Source organism: Bacillus rossius, chromosome 10 (assembly GCF_032445375.1).
Source record: "Bacillus rossius redtenbacheri isolate Brsri chromosome 10, Brsri_v3, whole genome shotgun sequence".
Taxonomy (NCBI): domain Eukaryota; kingdom Metazoa; phylum Arthropoda; class Insecta; order Phasmatodea; family Bacillidae; genus Bacillus; species Bacillus rossius.
In genome coordinates this window covers 57,722,204-57,741,693 of record NC_086337.1, presented here as the reverse complement: position 1 = coordinate 57,741,693, position 19,490 = coordinate 57,722,204, and the positions used below count along the sequence as shown (strand labels likewise).

General features: G+C 41.3%; 1 protein-coding gene across 1 annotated transcript in view; it reads left to right on the top strand.

The window, feature by feature from the left end:
- Nucleotides 1–765: 765 nt before the first annotated feature.
- Nucleotides 766–19,490, top strand: part of LOC134536362 (keratin, type I cytoskeletal 9-like) — a 40,711-nt gene continuing 21,986 nt past the window's right edge. Inside the window, exons 1-2 of the mRNA XM_063376115.1 lie at nt 766–840; nt 14,605–14,765. Coding sequence (XP_063232185.1) covers nt 14,622–14,765 — 144 coding nt within the window. The 5' untranslated portion in view covers nt 766–840; nt 14,605–14,621. The remainder of the gene's footprint in view (nt 841–14,604; nt 14,766–19,490) is intronic.

Here is a 19,490-nt window from a genome sequence, read left to right as displayed (position 1 = left end):
TCAAGTACAAGAATATCTAATTTCCATTTGTTTCTTTGTTCTTTATTTTATTATATATCTAAATTATGCCCGTGCTGTGATCTCAAAAAAAATATTTTTTTTTTTTTTTGCTTTAAGTGCTCCGCCTACCCGGGCACACACACGGTGCTCAGAGCTTCAGGAAAAAACAACACGATTAAGATATCAGAGTAGGGTCTGCTTACGAAAAGCATTTAAGAGTTCGCTGAGGGCCGAAAAGTACTTTTGATTTTGGATGAAGTTTTTAAATTATTTTTTTTAGAGGAGTAAAAATGGCTAAAACGCATGTTTTCAGAGTAATTTTTAGGCGTAAAACAACCATTACAGATTCTTCAAAAGCACTTAAAGTGCTTGCATTACACCTTTATCTTCATTTCTCCGCAAAATAATGTTACGGTCACCGCTCATGTGACGACGAGAAGACTGCGCGCCAGTCCAGAGGAGACACCGCGCTAGAAGCACCAGCGAGCGTCGCGCTTATCATCCCGCCTCGCCGACACACATACACCCCTGACGAGGCGGGCCCCTTGCAATGCAGTGTCACTGGTTGCCACCTGTAAAGTCTCCGTGCCGCTGCGACAGTGGTGGTCGCCGAGGTCCGCGCCGGGGCTGTAGCGGGAGCGACTCCCTCTAGCGGGCAGGGGTGTGCAGGTTGCGACAGGCCCGGCGGGAAAGTGCGCCCCCCCACCCCCCCCCCCCGGCCTGGACGAAGAGCACTCTCACCGGCGCCGCGCGGCGACCACTTGGAGGCGAGCCTCCGCGCAGACAGCAGTCTTCCCGCCGACACCCGCCCCCGGGTCTCCGCTCCTCGCCGGACCACAGGTACGCCGACCTCCTGTCCCGAGTCCTTACCGCTCTTTGCACCACCGTCCTCCTGACAGCGTTCATCCATCCACCTCCGTGCATCTCCAATGGGTATGGGGTAGAGACCTGCGAAACTCGCGTTTTCCATGGCCTTCAGGATAGACTGCACATACCCCTGTACACCCGGGCAAACAACGCAAGTTCATTGGCCTGCCGACTTGTAAGTCGTCTCAGCTGGTTCTGTCTGTGATTCGATCCTTCTTTGGTTGAGGGTTTACAACTGGTTTGAGATTCGTCCAGATGAAACAGTAAGCCAATAGCAAAATTATCTAAGAGGTATATGTGTTCGAATTCTAGCCTATCACCGAATGAATCCGCGAATTTTGCAGGTCTCTCGATACGGGCATGCAGATTTCGCGAAAAGGTTTTGAGACTAGATGAAAGTTAAAACGCTATAGCATCGCCTGTGTTTCGTGATAGGTACATATCGATTGTAACAACACCAATCACAGTGATTCAGTGCGGAAGCGTGGCTCGGTCAAATAATAAAGCAACGACTTCTCACGCTAGACGGTCGCCAATCACAAGGAAGAATCCACAGATAGGGGTGTACCTTGTTGCAGTCTAATATGTGTTCGGATCTTTTCGCGGAAAATTGCCTGCCCCTACGCAATGGATGAATTGTATGTAATCCAGAATCTGTAAAGCGTTCGTAATATTGTATTTCATTTTAAACTCAATCACCCAAATGCTTGTCACAATCACGATCACTATTTTTGTTGTTATCGAGGATTTACGACAGTAAAAAATCACAAGTTACCATTTTTTAATGGCGATCGGTTGAACGGTTTGAAAATTTATGCGCTGCAGCGCCATCTAGCGACGAAGTTACAGCATAATTAAAAGCATAAAAACCTTCTCCATGAAAAAAAAAAGAACACTTCGATGTGCCAACTTTCATGACGAGCGGTCAAACAGTGTCGAAGTTTATCAACGCCACACATACATGCATCCAATTTTATGTATATAGAGAAACAGGCAGGGATATAAGTGGGTGTTTATATTTATATACATATATATATATAATATTTATAAACTCCGGCATATTTTGCCCGATCACCATGAAAGTTAGCACAACAGAGTTACTTTTTTTTCATTGAGAAGGTTTTTATGCAATCCATTTTCCTATAACTCGCCACTAGGTGGCGCTGAAGCGCATCAACTTCTATACAGTACAAACCGATCGTCATTTAGAAATAGGTATATTTTGATTTTCACTGTCCTTAATCCTAAAAAAACAAACAGTGATTGTGAATGTGATTAGTATTTGGTGAGTGAGTTCAAAACGGAATAGAATTTAGAACGCTTTATAGATTCTAGATTACACACAAAACAATCGATATTATATATATATATATATATATAGAGAGAGAGAGAGATAGAGAGAGAGAGAGACTGTGAAGGGGGGAGAGGTAAATAAATAAACACTGGCAGGACAACGTTTGCCCAGTTCTGCTGGTTCTTCATAAAATCAAGCCATTGCACAGATTATTTAGCAATAAAAAAATATACATTCGGATTTGATATCAACAGTAAAATATTTATTGCATTGTCAATTAAAATGGTGCAAAAACCTTTTTAATCACGAATTAAAATACTATTGTTATACAGATGCGTTTCAAGCCCAATTTATGAACTCTTAAATAAAATAGTGGTGTGTAATTAAAGAATCATACAAAATTAAATATTTTCTGACAACAGTATTATGAAGCTTTAAATTTATAGTTAATTTGTATGGTAAGTTTTATTTAATGTAAACAAAAATTTATTTAAATTAATTTTCTTCGCGAAAATGAAAGTGGTTTTATGGTGCTGTGTTTGAAATATGTTAAACAATAAGCTTGGTTCGACTAATGTAACTATTATTATATACTTATATATTTTAATATAATCTGTGGTTGGTATCGAAGTTTGATGACTAATACCAAGGAATTTTTTTTTTCAGAACTGGTATTTTGTCGTTTATCTGCTCATTTTTCTCGCATAGCATGGTGCGAGAAGAGACTTCACGTGTGTTTAGAGCTCTGTGACTTGTTAGTAGGCCCAACTAACTGCCTACGTGGTAAAATAATGTAGCGCTTTCCTGCTCTCGAAATACGAAACAAATGGAAACTGATTCACAACGCTAAAATGTGGTCCGGCTTTGTAACTGATTTTTTATAAGGGGTTTTATTAAAATACTACCCATCAGGTTTAAATTCACTAAACAGGAAATACTATGAAGTTTCGCTTTGTCATTGTGAACCTTGTCACAAATGGGAGCACCATAATTACACATTTCCGTTCCATGTGACTTCCGTTACATTACTAAAATTACTCCTACTAAATACCGTTTACCAAGATGTTACAAATAAAAAAAATGGACAGCGAGGTCATTAGAGACGATAACACGTTAGTACACAGAACAGGTATAATTGGGGAAAAGAATCAGCCGTAGCTAATGCTAAAAAAAAATTGATTGTCTGTAAAGTCGGTTTACGGACGAAAGTTTAATGTGACAAGGTCATAACAAAACATTTATGGAATGATTGTATACTTTTATGAATAAAATTGAATCATTATTATTTTAATATTAAAATAATAAATACTTCAAATTATACCTACTAGTAATGAGATTATTTAAATGCAAGAATAATTAACCTTTATAGCCGAAATTGTTGTTGTAATAAGCAATGAAAACCACATTAACTATTTGTTTAAATATAATTATGAACAAGTTTTCATACAAATAAATTGTAATCAAATATCTAACATAACCTATTATTACTGCACTCGCCGACAGATGCTACTTTATTTAATAATAAAAGACTTAATGCAGCGTAACGGGACACAGCGTAACGGGACACTTTTTCGTGCGTGCAGCCGGCGTTCATCGATTTATTAGACGTTGTCACGTCAAAAAATGTTGTCTGTAAAGTCGGTTTACGGACAATAGTTTAACGTGACAACGTCATAACAAAACATTGATGAAATGATAGTTTAGTTTTTAGTACTAAATTTAAAAGCTACTTTTGAAAAGTCCACCTTAACCTATTTAATATAATAGTAGATTCATAGGCCAATCGAGTGGAAGAGAGATAGATGCAGCGCAAGCGTACAATGAGCGTAACGGAACACAGCGTAACGGGACCATGTGCGTAACGATACACATTTAATGCTTGCAGCCGGCGTTCATCGATTTATTAGACGTTGTCACGTGAAAAAGAAATCCAAGCATTGGCTCCGGGAATTTAGGGAAATTATAAAACACAGCGACCGGGCCAGAGATCGAACACAGTTCCCTGTGACGCGAACCGAGTGCACTACGACACTTCGCCACCGCGTGGCGCGCCTGTGAAGCTGGCAACACGCCGTACACGCCTGTGATGCTCTCTGCGGACAGCAGGAGACGTGCGGTTACCTGAGACCAACTAAATTGCCAGTGCGACCGTAGGCATGCTGATGGGAAATTATTATTCCGCAATGTGCCGACAAACAAATAATTATTGAAATACAGTTGTTGAGTGAAAATAAAAGTAAAGGGGTGGTGCAAAACGCATTGGGCTCGTCACAGCTTGCATACATACTAGTGCTGATAGACTTATAGCTAGAGACCTGCAAAATTCGCGGATTCATTCGGTGATGGGCTAGAATTCAAACACATATAACTCTTAGATAATTTTTCTATTGGCTTACTGTTCATCTGGACGAATCTAAACCAGTTATAAACCCTCAACCAAAGAAGGATCGAATCACAGACAAACCAGCTGATACGACTTACAAGTCGGCAGCCAATGAACTTGCGTTATTTGACCGAGTGTACAGGGGTGTGTGCAGTCTATCCTGAAGGCCATCGAAATTGCGAATTTTGCAGGTCTCTACTTATACCCACGAACCTCGCTTCATGATCAAGTAGTCATGGGTGGGTAGGGCGTTGCTAAAAGAGAGAGGATTCATGAGCCAGTTGTTCCTTGCCTCGAGCACAGTCGAGCGCATAGCCTCCTGTGTGTTTACGGGGTCCGTCTAGTCAGGGGTGTAGCAATAGTGTTAGTGAGGCGAGATGATGAAAGCGACGCTCCCTGCAGTTTCTATCGCGGTATCGCGGTTTGTATCGCGGTAACCGTTCATTATATGGTTTTTAAATTAAAATGAAGGTGTATTGCATGTCTGTTTAGTGTTTCCAAGAATCTGCACCGGGCGTTCAAGCTGTTTTTACTCTTCCTAAAATACTGTTTAAAAAAAGAATTCCGGAAGCAGAATTATTAATTTGAGCTCGACGTTTTCTTTAAATATTTTTTTTTTCGTAAACGGACGCCGCTCGGATAACTTGAGTAGTTATCAAACAGACGTGGATTCAGTCGTGGTTGTTCGCACCGCATGCGGGCCTTCACCACAATGGGGGAGAAACTCTAATTACCGAGACTGAGACCAAGTTCTTTGAAGTAGTTATGGGCTCGTCCGCTAGATAGTAGTTTTCATAATGTATTGCTGACATAACTACATACATTAATTTATTAGGAGAAGTAATGTATAGGCTATTATCAGGCAAACATACCAGTGAAAGTTCACTCTATTTAGGTAGCCACTAATTTTGTGGTGTGTAATACAATGAGTTTTTGCACCTCCTATTCCTTTATTTATTACATGAAGGTTTATTACAAAACAGCATTAAGTATTTGCGCATCGATTAAATTAGTTTTGCGCCGCTGAGGAGATAGCTTAATATAACCAAAACAACGTATTAACTAAAAAAAACTTTGTATTAGAACCTCTATTCCGATTTTTTATTTGCTGGTGGTTATGGGCCCGCCCAACAGATAGCGACACATGTCGCGTGAAACATGGTTTCAGTTTCCACTGTAAGAGTCGCACCTTTGAATATACATACTGTATAGAAGTCGCCAGCCCAGGTTAAAATTTTTAATACGGTTTTGAGGTAGTTAGTTAATTCACCGCCGCAATCGCCACCATCTCTAGGGCATCGACTTGTGGTGGTCCCTAGCGGACAAGTGTCGAACTCTTCAAACACCCCTTCCCCCTCCCGTTGAACGATCTTGAGCTGCAGTGAATGATAGATGGGGGGGGTGCGGGGAATGACAGCGGGAGACAGTGCTGCGCTCTAACGTGTAAATAACAACTAAGACGATACAGGGCGTTACGGCAGCGCACTGCAGCGGTGAAGTTCCCAAGCTGCTCATCATACGCTTCTGAAAAACGTAGAGTAAATCCTATCCAATTGCGACTTCTACACAGTACATATATTCAAAGGTCGCACTTCTTTATTTCCCTCCTTGTTCTGTATTCACCACGAGGCTTAGCGACCCTCCCTGACGGTCGCCGAGGACGCTACAGCGGCCCGGGTGCTCGGCCTCGCTGGCCAATCAGCACAGGGCTGCCCCCACCCCTCCGCACACACGGCGACGTGTTGCAACTCGCGCCTGCGTGGCTCCTAGTTGCGTCACGCGCTCTGCCGACAGGTCGACCCGCCAGCCCCTGCGGTCGAACCCGGACAGCAGTCGACATGTATCGATACCTGCGGCGCTCCAGGAACCTCCGTAGCACCATGTGACGTCATCGGTAGGGACCGGAAAAATTCCCGGGTTCAATGACCCCCAGGATGAACTCCATAGTTCTACGGACACTCGGTCAAATGCCACCCTCTCATTGGCTGCTGTCTCGTGAGACGTTCCAACGTAGCGGCCTGTGATTCGATAAAGCTTCGGTTGGGTGTTTCTTATTGGCCCAGAGTCATCCAGGTGAGTTGTGAGCCAATAACATAGGCAGCACTGAGGTATAACTATTTGTATTTTAGCCTATCGCGAAATGAATTCGCGAATTTTTCCGGTCTCTAGTCATTGGTTATTTTCAATGTGGTTCAGCATCTATTCAACAGCGATGTCATGAGACATCGAGAGAACGGCGCAGATTTGGCTGTGATTGGTTTGTAGATAATATAGATGCACTCAGCCATTCGCGGAACACAGACAATGCTTCAGTCTCAAAGTCTTTCATGGAAAAAATATACAGATTGAAACTGAATTCGACCGACAAATATAAGATGTAGGTTCATTATATTAAAACAAGTTGAAGAAAATTTGTAAGAAACAGGGTAAGTATTTTATATGGAACCACGAGCGTCTGTATTATATTTAATCGAAGGATGTTCTACAACTAACATATATGGAAAATAAAGGTGCTTCTCCCAATTATTTGAATGAAATAATTTTTCTTCGAAGTCAAAATTTCACGGTGGTTGTAGAAAATTATATAATTAAAAAAAACAGACCATCAGTGTTCGATCTTAAAGACATTCTCCATTATTTAAAATAAAATGTTTGTTCAGTTCTCACTTCAAATTTTGTCGTTGAAAAAAATTCATTTCATTGAACTAATTGGGAGGAGCACCTTTATTTTACACTTATGTTAGTTGTAAAGCATCCTTCGATTAAACATCTAGAGACCCGAAAAATTCGCGAATTCATTTTTGCGATAGGCTAAAACACAAATAGTTTATACCTCAGTGCTGCCTCTGCTATTGGCTCACAACTCACCTGGATTACTCTGGGCCAATGAGAAACACCCAACCAAAGCTTTATCGAATCACAGGCTGCTACGTTGGGACGTCTCACAAGACAGCAGCCAACGAGTAGAGACCTGCAAAATTCGCGGATTCTTTCGGTGATAGGCTAGAATTCAAACACATATAACTCTAAGATAATTTTGCTATTGGCTTACTGTTCATCTGGACGAATCTCAACCAGTTATAAACCCTTAACCAAAGAAGGATCGAATCACAGACAAACCAGCTGGTACGACTTACAAGTCGGCAGCCAATGAACTTGCGTTATTTGACCGAGTGTACAGGGGGGTGTGCAGTCTATCCTGAAGGCCATCGAAACCGCGAATTTTGCAGGTCTCTACCAATGAGTGGGTGGTATTTGACCGAGTGTACGTAGAACTATGGAGTTCATCCTACAGGTCATTGAACCCGCTAATTTTTCCGGTCCCTAATCATAACTCAGACGCTAATTGTTCCATCTGAAATACATTCCCTGTTGTACTTTAGACAGAAAGAGTTACATATGTTGTCAACCTACAGTATTCCGTGAGGAACGTACAGATGAAGTTGCAGTCAAGCATAGTGCGATGGAACGGGAGGAGTGGGGAGTTGAGGAGGTATGTTGGGAAGCCTTCATTTGACAGACGAGAGAACCACACCCGAAGTTCCCCGAAGTTCATGCTCGCTTTTTTTTTCCCCGGTCTATCTCATTGTATAAACCGGTTTGGCATTAAATTTTGCGGTCGATTAAGATAGATTAGCTTAAATCTGTAATATTATGAATTCGATGACAGCAATACGTTCAGTGTTATTTGCATATTCACTTAAATGCCATGTGAAAATACAACCACAGACCTGATTGGCTAGCAGCTAGGACCTCCAGCTAGGCGGGCCTCTGTAGACAGGAGCCTCATGCCGCAGTGGTCGCAGGTATGCAACCGGATGTGTCAAGGCTGCGCGCGCGCCTCCCTATTGGGCAAGCCGTCCTCCAATGGCATAACACGGCCCACTTGCGGGCAGGCTCGTCCAACTGTGGCACCGCGGTGCTTCCAAGGTCACTCGCAATACTGTTCAGGTCACGCAGTGTTCTCGCTGTGAAACTCAATAAGATAAATAAAAACTTCACTTTTTTAAAATGTATACTTCTGTAGGCGCGTTATGAAAAAAATTATGAGAGTGAATTTTTTTGCGATGGGCGCGTACCATACAGCAAATATTGACAAGATTTAAAAAGGCTAAACACAAATAAAAAATCTATATATGTGTTTTCAAATCATATATTGTACATAATTATACTGGCACATTTAATTATAAACATTTAGTGATTAAAATTGTGTTTATAAACTTTTTCCAGCGAATTTATATAAGCGAGGTTTTGTTCCAGCATGTTTAACTTATTTTCATTATAAATTACAACCTTATTATTTAATTATATTATATTATTTACCTTATTATATTATTTAATAATTAAAATTAAAATTCAGCTTATTTAGTGATTTTAATTATTAATTAAAATTCATCTCGGTTATTTTGCTAAATTATAAAAAATTATACATGTGATTATATTAATATTTAATTCTGTTTATTTATTTGATTATTTCTAATTTGATTGAATTTATACTTTAAGCCGTATATTAAATATAATTACAGTCCTCATATTATTTTATTTCTATTAATTATTTACTTCAAAATTAAAGGTAATTCTTTTACTACGCCACGTAATTATAACTTGTAACGAGCGTACCTACCTAGGTACAATAACATAAAATCGATACTGAACGTGTATATTTTGTACCGATAAGATAGGGAGTGAAGAGTGATACACGAGTGCAGGTGAGGTGAAAGGTGACCCCGGTGGCCTAGTGGTCAGAGCACTCACCTCCCACCAAGGCGTGTGTTGGTCTGGCTGGACCCAAAGCCAGCTGGTGACGCCATGAGTCCAGAGGAAAATGTCGGCTTCTCCACCATTTCACTCCAGTATTTCCTCCATTATCACCTTATCCTCCCAACCCACCACCGTTCCTAACGACCACGTATAGGCCAGGCGCTTGGGTGTACTACCATTGCGGGGGGGGGGGGGGGGGAGGGGGGAATCAAGGGAACTGTGAGTCGCTTTCCGTCCATTGATGGTCCGTGCCGATTTTGGAGTAGGTACAGCCAAAAACTTTAGTCGTGAGACTGTTCCAAAGGTCAATCATTTACGGAAGTGAATGTTTTACGACGGAAGTTCTGATTTGAGCACCCGTCCAGAACGAGTTAGTAAACCATAACAATTATTTTTCTTCAAAGGAAAGTAAATTTCAGATTATATAACCCATTATTATTATAAAGAGACGTGTGTACCAACGAACGTCACGATCTAACCAACTAGCACTTCTGCCAAGCAGAAGTTCAAGTTAAACACACGTTTTTTTTTTTTAAATTGAGTAACAACCTTATTCTGGTAGGCTGTGCAGTTTATTCGTGTTAATTACCAGCGAGCGTAGTTAGGCACCGTTTCCACGAGGTTTTGGACGCAAGGTATTTGGACTCGAGGTTTTGACTCAAGGTTTTGGGCTCAAGGTTTTGGACTCAAGGTTTTGGACTCGAGGTTTTGGACTCGAGGTTTTGACTCAAGGTTTTGGGCTCAAGGTTTTGGACTCAAGGTTTTGGACTCGAGGTTTTGGACTCGAGGTTTTGACTCAAGGTTTTGGGCTCAAGGTTTTGGACGCAAGGTTTTGGACTCGAGGTTTTGGACTCGAGGTTTTGACTCAAGGTTTTGGGCTCAAGGTTTTGGACTCAAGGTTTTGGACTCGAGGTTTTGGACTCGAGGTTTTGACTCAAGGTTTTGGGCTCAAGGTTTTGGACTCAAGGTTTTGGACTCGAGGTTTTGGACCTAAGGTTTTGGACTCGAGGTTTTGAACGATGGATTGCGGTGAAGGAAGCGGTAAGGATGAGACTACTCCGAGACCCGCGTAGGAGATTCGCTCTGGGAGAAAGCGCGGTGCCCCGTGCCATCAGAAAGTGCGGCGACCACTCTCCCACTCTCCCTCTCGTCCTGTCCGCGCCTGGCCTCGCGCCGGCGACTTTTACTTTCCTGCGGCGCCCGGAGTCTTCCTGGAGGCGCGGGTTCGAGTCCAGTCGTTACAAATACTGCGTGGTCGAGAAACGCCAAGTTTTAAATGGACCTCGCAGTGTCCTTGGGCCCAGCTTAACTTGTCCTAGTCCAGATCTGAGATAGAGGAGTCAGTCGTGGCGTCAACCACTGGCACGGCTGGCCAATCCCCGCACAGAGCACCTGATGCATGCAGGGCTGAGACCCAGCAGGACTATAGACGTGTAGGCTCCGGACTGAGGCGCACCTAAGACACACTCAGTAGCGCCGCGGTCTCGGTCGCCGGGAACAAAGGCTAGAGCTCTGGGCGAGGCGTGACAGCAGCCGGACCATGTCTGCGGCGCGATAATGCTCTCCGCTCGATGGTGCCTGTCCGCCGAGACGTCTCCAGGGCCGGCGTCAACTGGGCATACAATCACAACACAAGCATTACTTCGTTGAAATCATGATCGCAGGCTTCCCTAGCCAGAGTTTTGAACTACTTCTTGGACTTTTTTTTTGTTTTTAAAACAAACCATTTCCTTACCCACTAAACTCTTTCATAGTGTTCTTTAACAAGTAATGAAATTTATAAACACTGTATGATATATTCAAATTTAAAATATAGTTTTATAAAGGGAGAGACAGATGCCCTGAATGAGTTCGTGAGTTATAAAAAACAACTAAACATATTTTATTCGGTGAACCCTCTTAGAATGAATGAAACTTGAGTTAAAAACAAGCACAAGTGATTTAATTTAAATAATTGGTTTAAATATAATCACGAACAATTGTTTAAAAAGCCCGCCCTAACCTGTTTGATATTATAGAAGATTTTCTCGCACGGTGGTTGGCTGGTTCTTGCACTCTCGGCTCAGGCGGAACGTGACAATTTTTCGTGCGTGCAGCAGGCGTTGATCGAAATATAAGACGTTATCACGCCAAAAGGCTACACACGAATAAAAATTATTTTTATGTGCTTTCAAATGTGATAGTTTTGCAAGTGTGTTCGGCGGCGAATCGCGCGGGTGGTGTGGACACCGCTTCCTGGAGAAACTGCCGTCCGGCGGGGAAATGATAGCGCGGACCCTGTTACGTGGATCAGTGTGGCGAGCGAGCTCAGCTCGTGTTTCTTCCTGCTGTGCGTCCAGGAGAGCACGTTTGCCCGTCTCTTCATCCGTAGTCCGTGCTCTGGTAGTGGTGCTCCGATAGCTTGGAGCAGGCTCCAAGGGTTCCATAGCCCCGATGCGGAGTCGACGTGGTGAGCGACGACACAGCTCCGGTACTAGCCCGGACAGCTGTCAGAGGTTGGATAGGCCTCCACCGGACCACGAGTTCACTGGGTCCCAGTGTGATTTGGGCGTCAGCAGTGCTGATAAAGTCTTAGGGCTCAGGACACAACCAACTGTCTGGTCAGCTGAGTGGAGGTTACAGGGCTGAGGCGGTGACTATGCTGGGTTGGTGGCCCCAGCCGCTGGTCTAATACCCTCCCGATCAACCAACAGGGAGCAATCCCTAACAGTTCTGTATATTAAAAGCGCTGGATTGTTTAAAAGAGAGCTGGAAGATACCCCCACCCTACCCTTCAAGGGCGCTTATTGGGAGGGGAACGTGAGTAACGCCGGCCTCAAGGTCGAAGTACATCTGGTTGTTTCATCACCTGCTCCGAGACACCCGTGCGACAACTCTCGCTAGACAGACGTGCGTCACTAGTAACCAACAACCCGTGTTTTCCGTCGAAAACACGTGTCGCTCATTGGATTATGTTTTCAAAACATACCCCAGAGACCGGGGTGATGTCATCTGATGACATGTTGAGCTTCGAGCCCTTGTATGCCTCAATTATGCTCTTCATTGTGTTGAAATTGTTTCGAAATGCCTCCGCAGCAGTCTGTGCCAGTAACAAAACAAATACAAACTGAACGGTCCAACAAATATCCTGGCCATCCAAAACTTGAATGTGTTCTCTCGCGGACAGCAGACAGCGAACATAGATTCATTCTTGTCATTGAACTTTGTGCCTCTGGTAATACCTTACCACATTGCTGCTGCAGTATTTGTCATGTTAAATCGGAGGGCTTGGAGGTGAAAGCTTACTAAGTGAAGCCCGTTACAATAGTTCCCAACAAGAGGTTTGGACCGACACCTAAAAGTTGTATGCTACACCCGAAACGGAGTTGTGGTGAGCACTACGCCACAGAAAAAAAAATAGTAGCTGATCCCCAAAAATATAAATACGTGCGTGATAAGGTCCCATTTACCAACTACTTAGACTTCTGACTCCTCTTGCCTAAATGATTTCCAATTTAGGGTGTCATTTCAAAACGTATTTTTGGACAGTACAAAATAGTAAAACTTATGTTTTTCACAGAAGTTGTTAGTTATGGAATCAAATTGGTACACAGTACGAAAGCAGAAAGCAGTATAGGAACGTGCAGGTTGACTTTAACTTCAATATTTCAGAGTAAAATTAGGTAAGGGGTCACCACTTAAAGTCCCAAACAGAAGCTTTCGAGAAGCGAAGACAACGCAGACTAAGTGCTCTGCAAATACAAGCGACGGACGAAGCCAGTAATGTGCGAGCCAACGTCGCCCTAAGTTCTGTGAAGACTGTCGCGCCTAGATCTTTCACTCACATGTTTACCAAAGTTCCTTATTGGATACTCTATTTCGGAAGGGTAGGTAGGAGGTAGTTCTCTCTACACAAACTCTCCTTAGTCATTAAAAACTGGAAACAAAACCATTTATTAATATGTAAAAAAATTAATAAGTATTAACACGTGCCTATTTTCTTGCATACTAATCAACATAAATTATATTTTCGTTTAAAGTATTTAATATCTTCCTTTTGTCATAATATTTTTCTATGCTCAAAATTGTTTTTTCACCTCCATGAGGGAGACCTTTTTCGTTGATTTTTTTCTCTTACATAAGTCTTTTTAGGATGGTCTTTCGTTTCTGGGAGTTTTTTTTTCTACAATAACATGAGCCCAACATCTTAACTGTCCCATTGTCAATTTTTTTTCTAAACGAAACAACGAAAGCAACAGAATGATTGGTAGTAAACACGTGCGTGATACTGAAAACAGTGTCGCCCAACCATTCGACTGGTTTCACGTATGTTCACAACGAATGTGCTGGTTTTTTATGTGCTGGCATCAAATTGCTAGAAACTCTTCTGAGGATGTCGTGTTTGGAGGTTGGTGATGGCTCAGGGACTAGCTTGGTGATGGTGATTCGTAGAGACCGGAAAAATTCGCGGATTCATTTCGTGATAGGCTGAAATTCAAACATGTGTACAATTCTGCTGGTTCTGCTATTTGGATCGCGGTTTAACTGGAGCTCTCTGGGCCAATGAGAGACTATCGACCAAAGAAGCGTCGAATCACAAGCTACCCAGTGGAGACGACTCACAATAATTTACAACCAATGAACTCGCGTGTTTACTTGAGAAGTGCAGGGGATAATGGAGGCTTTCCTAGAGGTCATCGAATCCGCGAAATTTTCCCGGTCCCTGGTGATTGGTAGAGACCCGACAAATTCGCGGGTTCAATGACCTCCAGGATAGACTACAATATCCTCTACACACTCGGGCAAATGCCAACTGTTCATTGGCCGCTGACTTGTGAGTCGTCTCGACTGGGTGGCCTGTGATTCGACACTTCTATTGAGTGAGGGTCTCTAATTGGCCATTCAGTCCTCCAGATTAAGAGTGAACCAATGACTAGGGACCGGAAAAATTCGCAGGTTCAATGACCTCTAGGATGAATTTTATAGTTCTACGTACACTCGGTCAAATGTCACCCTCTGATTGGCTGCTGTCTTGTGTAGGTGTCCCAATGTAGCGGCCTGTGATTCGACACAGCTTCGGTTGAGAGTTTCTCACTGGAGTCGTCCAGGTGAGTTGTGAGCCAATAGCAGAGGCAGCACTGAGGTATAACTATATGAGTTTTAGGCGGTCGTGAAACGAATCCGCGAATTTTTCCGGTCTCTACCAATGACAGAAGCCGCACTAAGATATAATTATTTGAATTTTAGCATAACACGAAATGAACCCGCAAATGTTTTACGGGTCCCTGGTGATTTGGACCCGTGGCTCGGTGGTTTCTAGGACCTGCAGACTCAAGCATGAAGAGGTTCGCGGCGACTCTGCTGGTCGTCATGGCGACGGGCTGTCTGGCGGGGCCAGTGGCGAGGGGGGAGGGCGCAGACGCGCCGCGTTGGCGCAGCAGGGGCAAGTCGGAGCTGGAGGCCAAGGAGGCCTACGTCAAGGTCAGTTCCCTCCTGCCCCTCCAAGTGTCCTCCCTGCACTGAGAGAAAGGTTTGTTTGCCTCAACAAAATATGTGTTTGTATGTGGCGAAAAAAATTTATTTTGTTAATTCAAACAAATATTTTGCCGTAGGAAAGATTCTGTCTACCCAACAAAATGATGTTGTCAACTCAAATCTATATTTGGTAAGGTGTAACAAAAAATTTTTGTTTCTTACCGAGTTTGGTTAAGCTAACAAAATATTTTGTTCCACCAAGTAAATATTTGTTTCGCCATATATAAACAAATATTTGTTTGATTCACACAAACCTTTTTCTCAGTGTGGCAATCCCTCAGAGCTGGCGCCGCATCCTCAGTGGTGAACACTCGCGGGGGCTGAATTGTATACGTCCAAATCCACTGTCCAGCGTCAAAGATGGAGTAACCCACAAAATAAAAACCGGAAAATGAAATGGTTTAGTATAGCTAAAAAATAATAATTTCGTTTGAATTGATGAAGATTAAGCAAACGCGTGGTTTCTGTTGGGGAAGAGAGTTATGATTTGTTTAGCTGAACTAAATATTCGTTTATTAGTGTTAACCCAACCAAATAATTGGTCGGTACAACGAATTAATTTCAAACAAATAATTCATTTATGCCAACACTTACCGTTTGTTTGGCGCTTCTAACGTTTAGTTTGATCAAATAAATATTTGGTAGAATCAAACAAATATTGTTTGAATGAAACAACCGGTATGCAAACAAATTTATTTGGTTCCTAGAACCAAACCTTTTTCTCAGTGTATCCCCTTGGAAGGGGTATTTTTAATACTTTTGGTGGCGGTAGTGCAGCTGGGTAGAAACTGGAAAGGTACCTTTTCCAATATCTTAAAAACGTTTCGGTTTTAATTAAAATATGCACTGTAAAATATCCACTCGGAAAGGTTATCTTTGAGGATTTTCTGTAGAATGACACAGCAGAAAATAAACTGTAAATGTACCCTTTTCGATATCTTAAAAGTGTTTTTGTTTTAATGCAAATATGGAATGGGAAGGTTTCCCTTCGGAAAGGTTAGGTTAGGTTAGAGAGGATAACTTTCACGATTTTAAAGCAGAAAATAATATGCATATTAATAAATCGGAAAGGGTATCTTTCCAATTTATTTTCTGCTGTGTCGTTGTACAGAAAATCCTTAAAGGTACACCTTTCCGAGGTGATACCTTTCCAGTGCATATTTGCATTAAAACCGAAACATTTTAAATATATCGGAAAGGGTACCTTTTCAGTTTCTACCCAGCTACACTATCACCCCCAAAAGTATGAAAGGTACCCTTTCCAAGGGGATACAATTCTATCGTCCCAACTTATCAATGCGCGTTTCGGGAGTCTGCGGTGCTACACAACAGCTCGTAATTTTTATTGCTTTAAAATTTATATCAACATAAAATCCTGCTTAAGAGGCTACAGAATAATGAGTGTAATATGCGATTAATGTATTTGTTCAGTAATTGCATATTTTAGCTCACGGTACGTAAGTGGTTATTTAATGGTTTAAGGAAATCTCAAAGGCCAAAATTTGTATACCAATCCTTGTAAAAACAGAGATCTTGTAGTAATGTGATTCACAATTTTGAAAAAAAAAAACAATAAAATATTAATGTTAAAGCTCTTAATATTTGGTTTTCTTCAAACCCTGAAACACTCAAGTTGCTGGAATTGTGAGTATTTATTTTTGTTGAGATTCACAAATGTTAAATAAAGATAATTATTTTTGTGGAAAACTATAGAAAAAAGTATTTCTGTTATAGGAACGTGATTTCACACTCTCAACTCATGCAATGGTTTACACAATAAATTAGAACTTGAGATTTTTTAAAATAATTAATAAATTTCTATTACAATGATGAAACTTTTCACTTATAGAATGTTGTAAAATAATAAATTAAAATTATAAATATTTTAAAACTAATTTGGATGCAATACAGTTTTTTTTTAAAAATTTTCAATCTCTAAAAACTGGTTTGAATATAGAAGATCTCGCTACACGATCATAGCAAGAATTGCATTGTGTTTATGGCCACGAAACCGTAACAAGATAAAGGCCCTAATTATTTCAAAGCTGGTCGAGATTTGAAGACCGAGATCAAGCCGTCAGCCAGAGAATGAATGGGGGACGCACCACAACGCCGAAATACCAGAACGCCGAACGTACAATAACGCCGAAAACCATAACGCCGAATGCCAAATTGACTACAACGCCGACAGCTAGAAAACTGCTGTGTACCACAAGGCCGAAATACATTAACGTCGAAAAATGTCATTGCAGGACTGCCAAAAAGGTTAGGTTAGGCTATGTTAGGCTAGCCTAGGTTAGGTTAGGTTGTGGTATTTCGGCGTTAAGATACATTTAAGAAACACACACATTCATTCAGTTGTTTTTGCATTTTGCTCCTGTGGGCCCCCTCTCCCCGCAGCAACATTTTTCGGCGTTGTGGCACACGGCAGTTTTCTAGCTGTCGGCTTTGCGGTCAATTTGACATTTGGCGTTATGGTATTCGGCGTTATTGTACGTTCGGCGTTGTGGCATTTCGGCGTTGTGGTAACGACCCGAATGCACGTCGTGAGCCGACGCCGTGGCAGTGGTTGATAGCTGTTAAGCCCCAGGCCGGTAGCCACTGCAGTATGTCAAGTGGTCGCACCGCTGAGGCATGCCGGTCGCGACTCAGGCGCGTGTCGGCTCGCGACGACAAGAAAGTGACTCCCCCGGGCGCTCCGCCAACGATGACGAACCACGACGAGACCACACTGTCAGGACAGTGAAACCACACAGCTCGCGTTCTCCCTCCAACATCACTGCTCCGAACTATTCCGAAACATTTACGAACGGTTTAGCGATATTACAAGTTGAATTTTCTTAAAAATATTTTATGCCACAATTCTTTTTCTTCGTTGTACACTAAAGCTACTACACCATTGAAATCAGTGTGTCCCCATTTTATACATATTTAGAACACCTCACGTAAACCTACAAGAATGCTTATACTCTAAAATTAAGAAATATAAGGCTGTTCTTAAGAAATGGCAGTAACTTTGAAAGTGTGCGTTTGATTCCAAAATTCCCAAATTGCACGGGGATAAGATGAAAGTTTTTTTTAAAAAATAATATCGGGAAAACTTTTGTTTAATAAAAATGCCTACATTATTCTAAACACAAATTTATCGGGAAATATTACTACAGTAGTTTTGAGAGGACAAAAAAGATATTTAAAATATATATCTACTGAAAGTACCTAAATGAAATAAATTAGGTGCATGTTTTAACCAAATTCTGTCCATTTATTTGCAGTGCAAAACTAAATTTGCAATGAAAATATCTTCACAACCATTTATGACTGATATCCCGGAAAAGAATGTTAGTTAGTTGTTAAAGTTTTCAGGTGGAAAAAATTCTACAACACCAGCTTGGCCGCTGTTCGATGTCCTACTTGCAGCAGCCGCAGATCTCGTTTGACGAGTCTTCACCAACACACGTCTGTACCCGGGCAAAGTTTGTTGCAACCGCTGGAATGTTCGGAGCGCTCTTTTCCGCGTATCAAATAACCAGGGCCGTTCCTGGCGCCGTTCGAGAAACAAGTTTGCCGCACATTGCGTCACGGTGGAAGTGAAAGCTCGCAGCAGGGTTCGTAAACAGTGGTCCGCGCTGTCGGGCGAAACCCAACCGGCCAGATGAAAGTATGTCTCACATATGAGGAAGCAATTCTCCAACGAATAAAATAAAAGTTCGCAAATGTGATTTTGAAAGGGTGGATGCAGCAAATTAGAGTCTTGGTGGGTATTTAATTCAAAACAATATATTATCATAGTGACGATAGAATTGAGGAAAAACAAAAAATTATGGGTTTCACAGATGTAAAAAATCAAAAAATACATATTTTATAACCACTAGTTATGGTTTTTTGATCAATTTTATATTACCAGTATTTTCTTAATATGGTGCTTTAAAAATATTGAAATATTTCTGTAATTTCAAATCCATGTAAATTTAAAATTTAAAATTAAAAATTTATTGTCTAAAAATAAAAATTAATAAGAAAGCATACGTTTATTTCTGCTAATAAATATTCATTAACTTGGACTTTAATAACTAAGGAATCTTGCTCTAGCCATTCTACGACTTTTATTCAAAAATTAAAAAATTTATAAACGCTAGAATTCTGTTATCCAAATATTGTATAGGTTAAATTCTTAATAAAATATTTAATTTATTACAGTATATATAATAAAACTCTGTATCAGTTAGACACACCTAAAATACATAGAAGACCTTATTTTATGCTCACTAATTGTACAAACTTAGGTGAAAACTAATCGAGGAAAAGGGGCTTCACAAGGGAAAGAAATAATATCAATCCCGGAACGTATAAATATTTTTGTTCTGCTGAACATGAACTGAACTACAAATTGATTAAAGAGTGGAAAATGACAACGTGTTCCTGGTTGCTCAAATGGAGTCGAGTAACCACTTATTATTACCTGAGCCGAGAAATGTGAAAGCGAAAAACGTTTCTTGGCTGATGAAATAACGCAGTTTGCACGTTGTTTATTTCAACTCAGAAGAAAATGGACGAAACCCAGCCTATTTCTTTTGCGAACTAGCCATTAAACTTGATCAAAAGATATTTCTTGTACAAATGGTCGTTTATTATACAATTTTTAGTCAAATCGTTTACTATCGAATATATCAT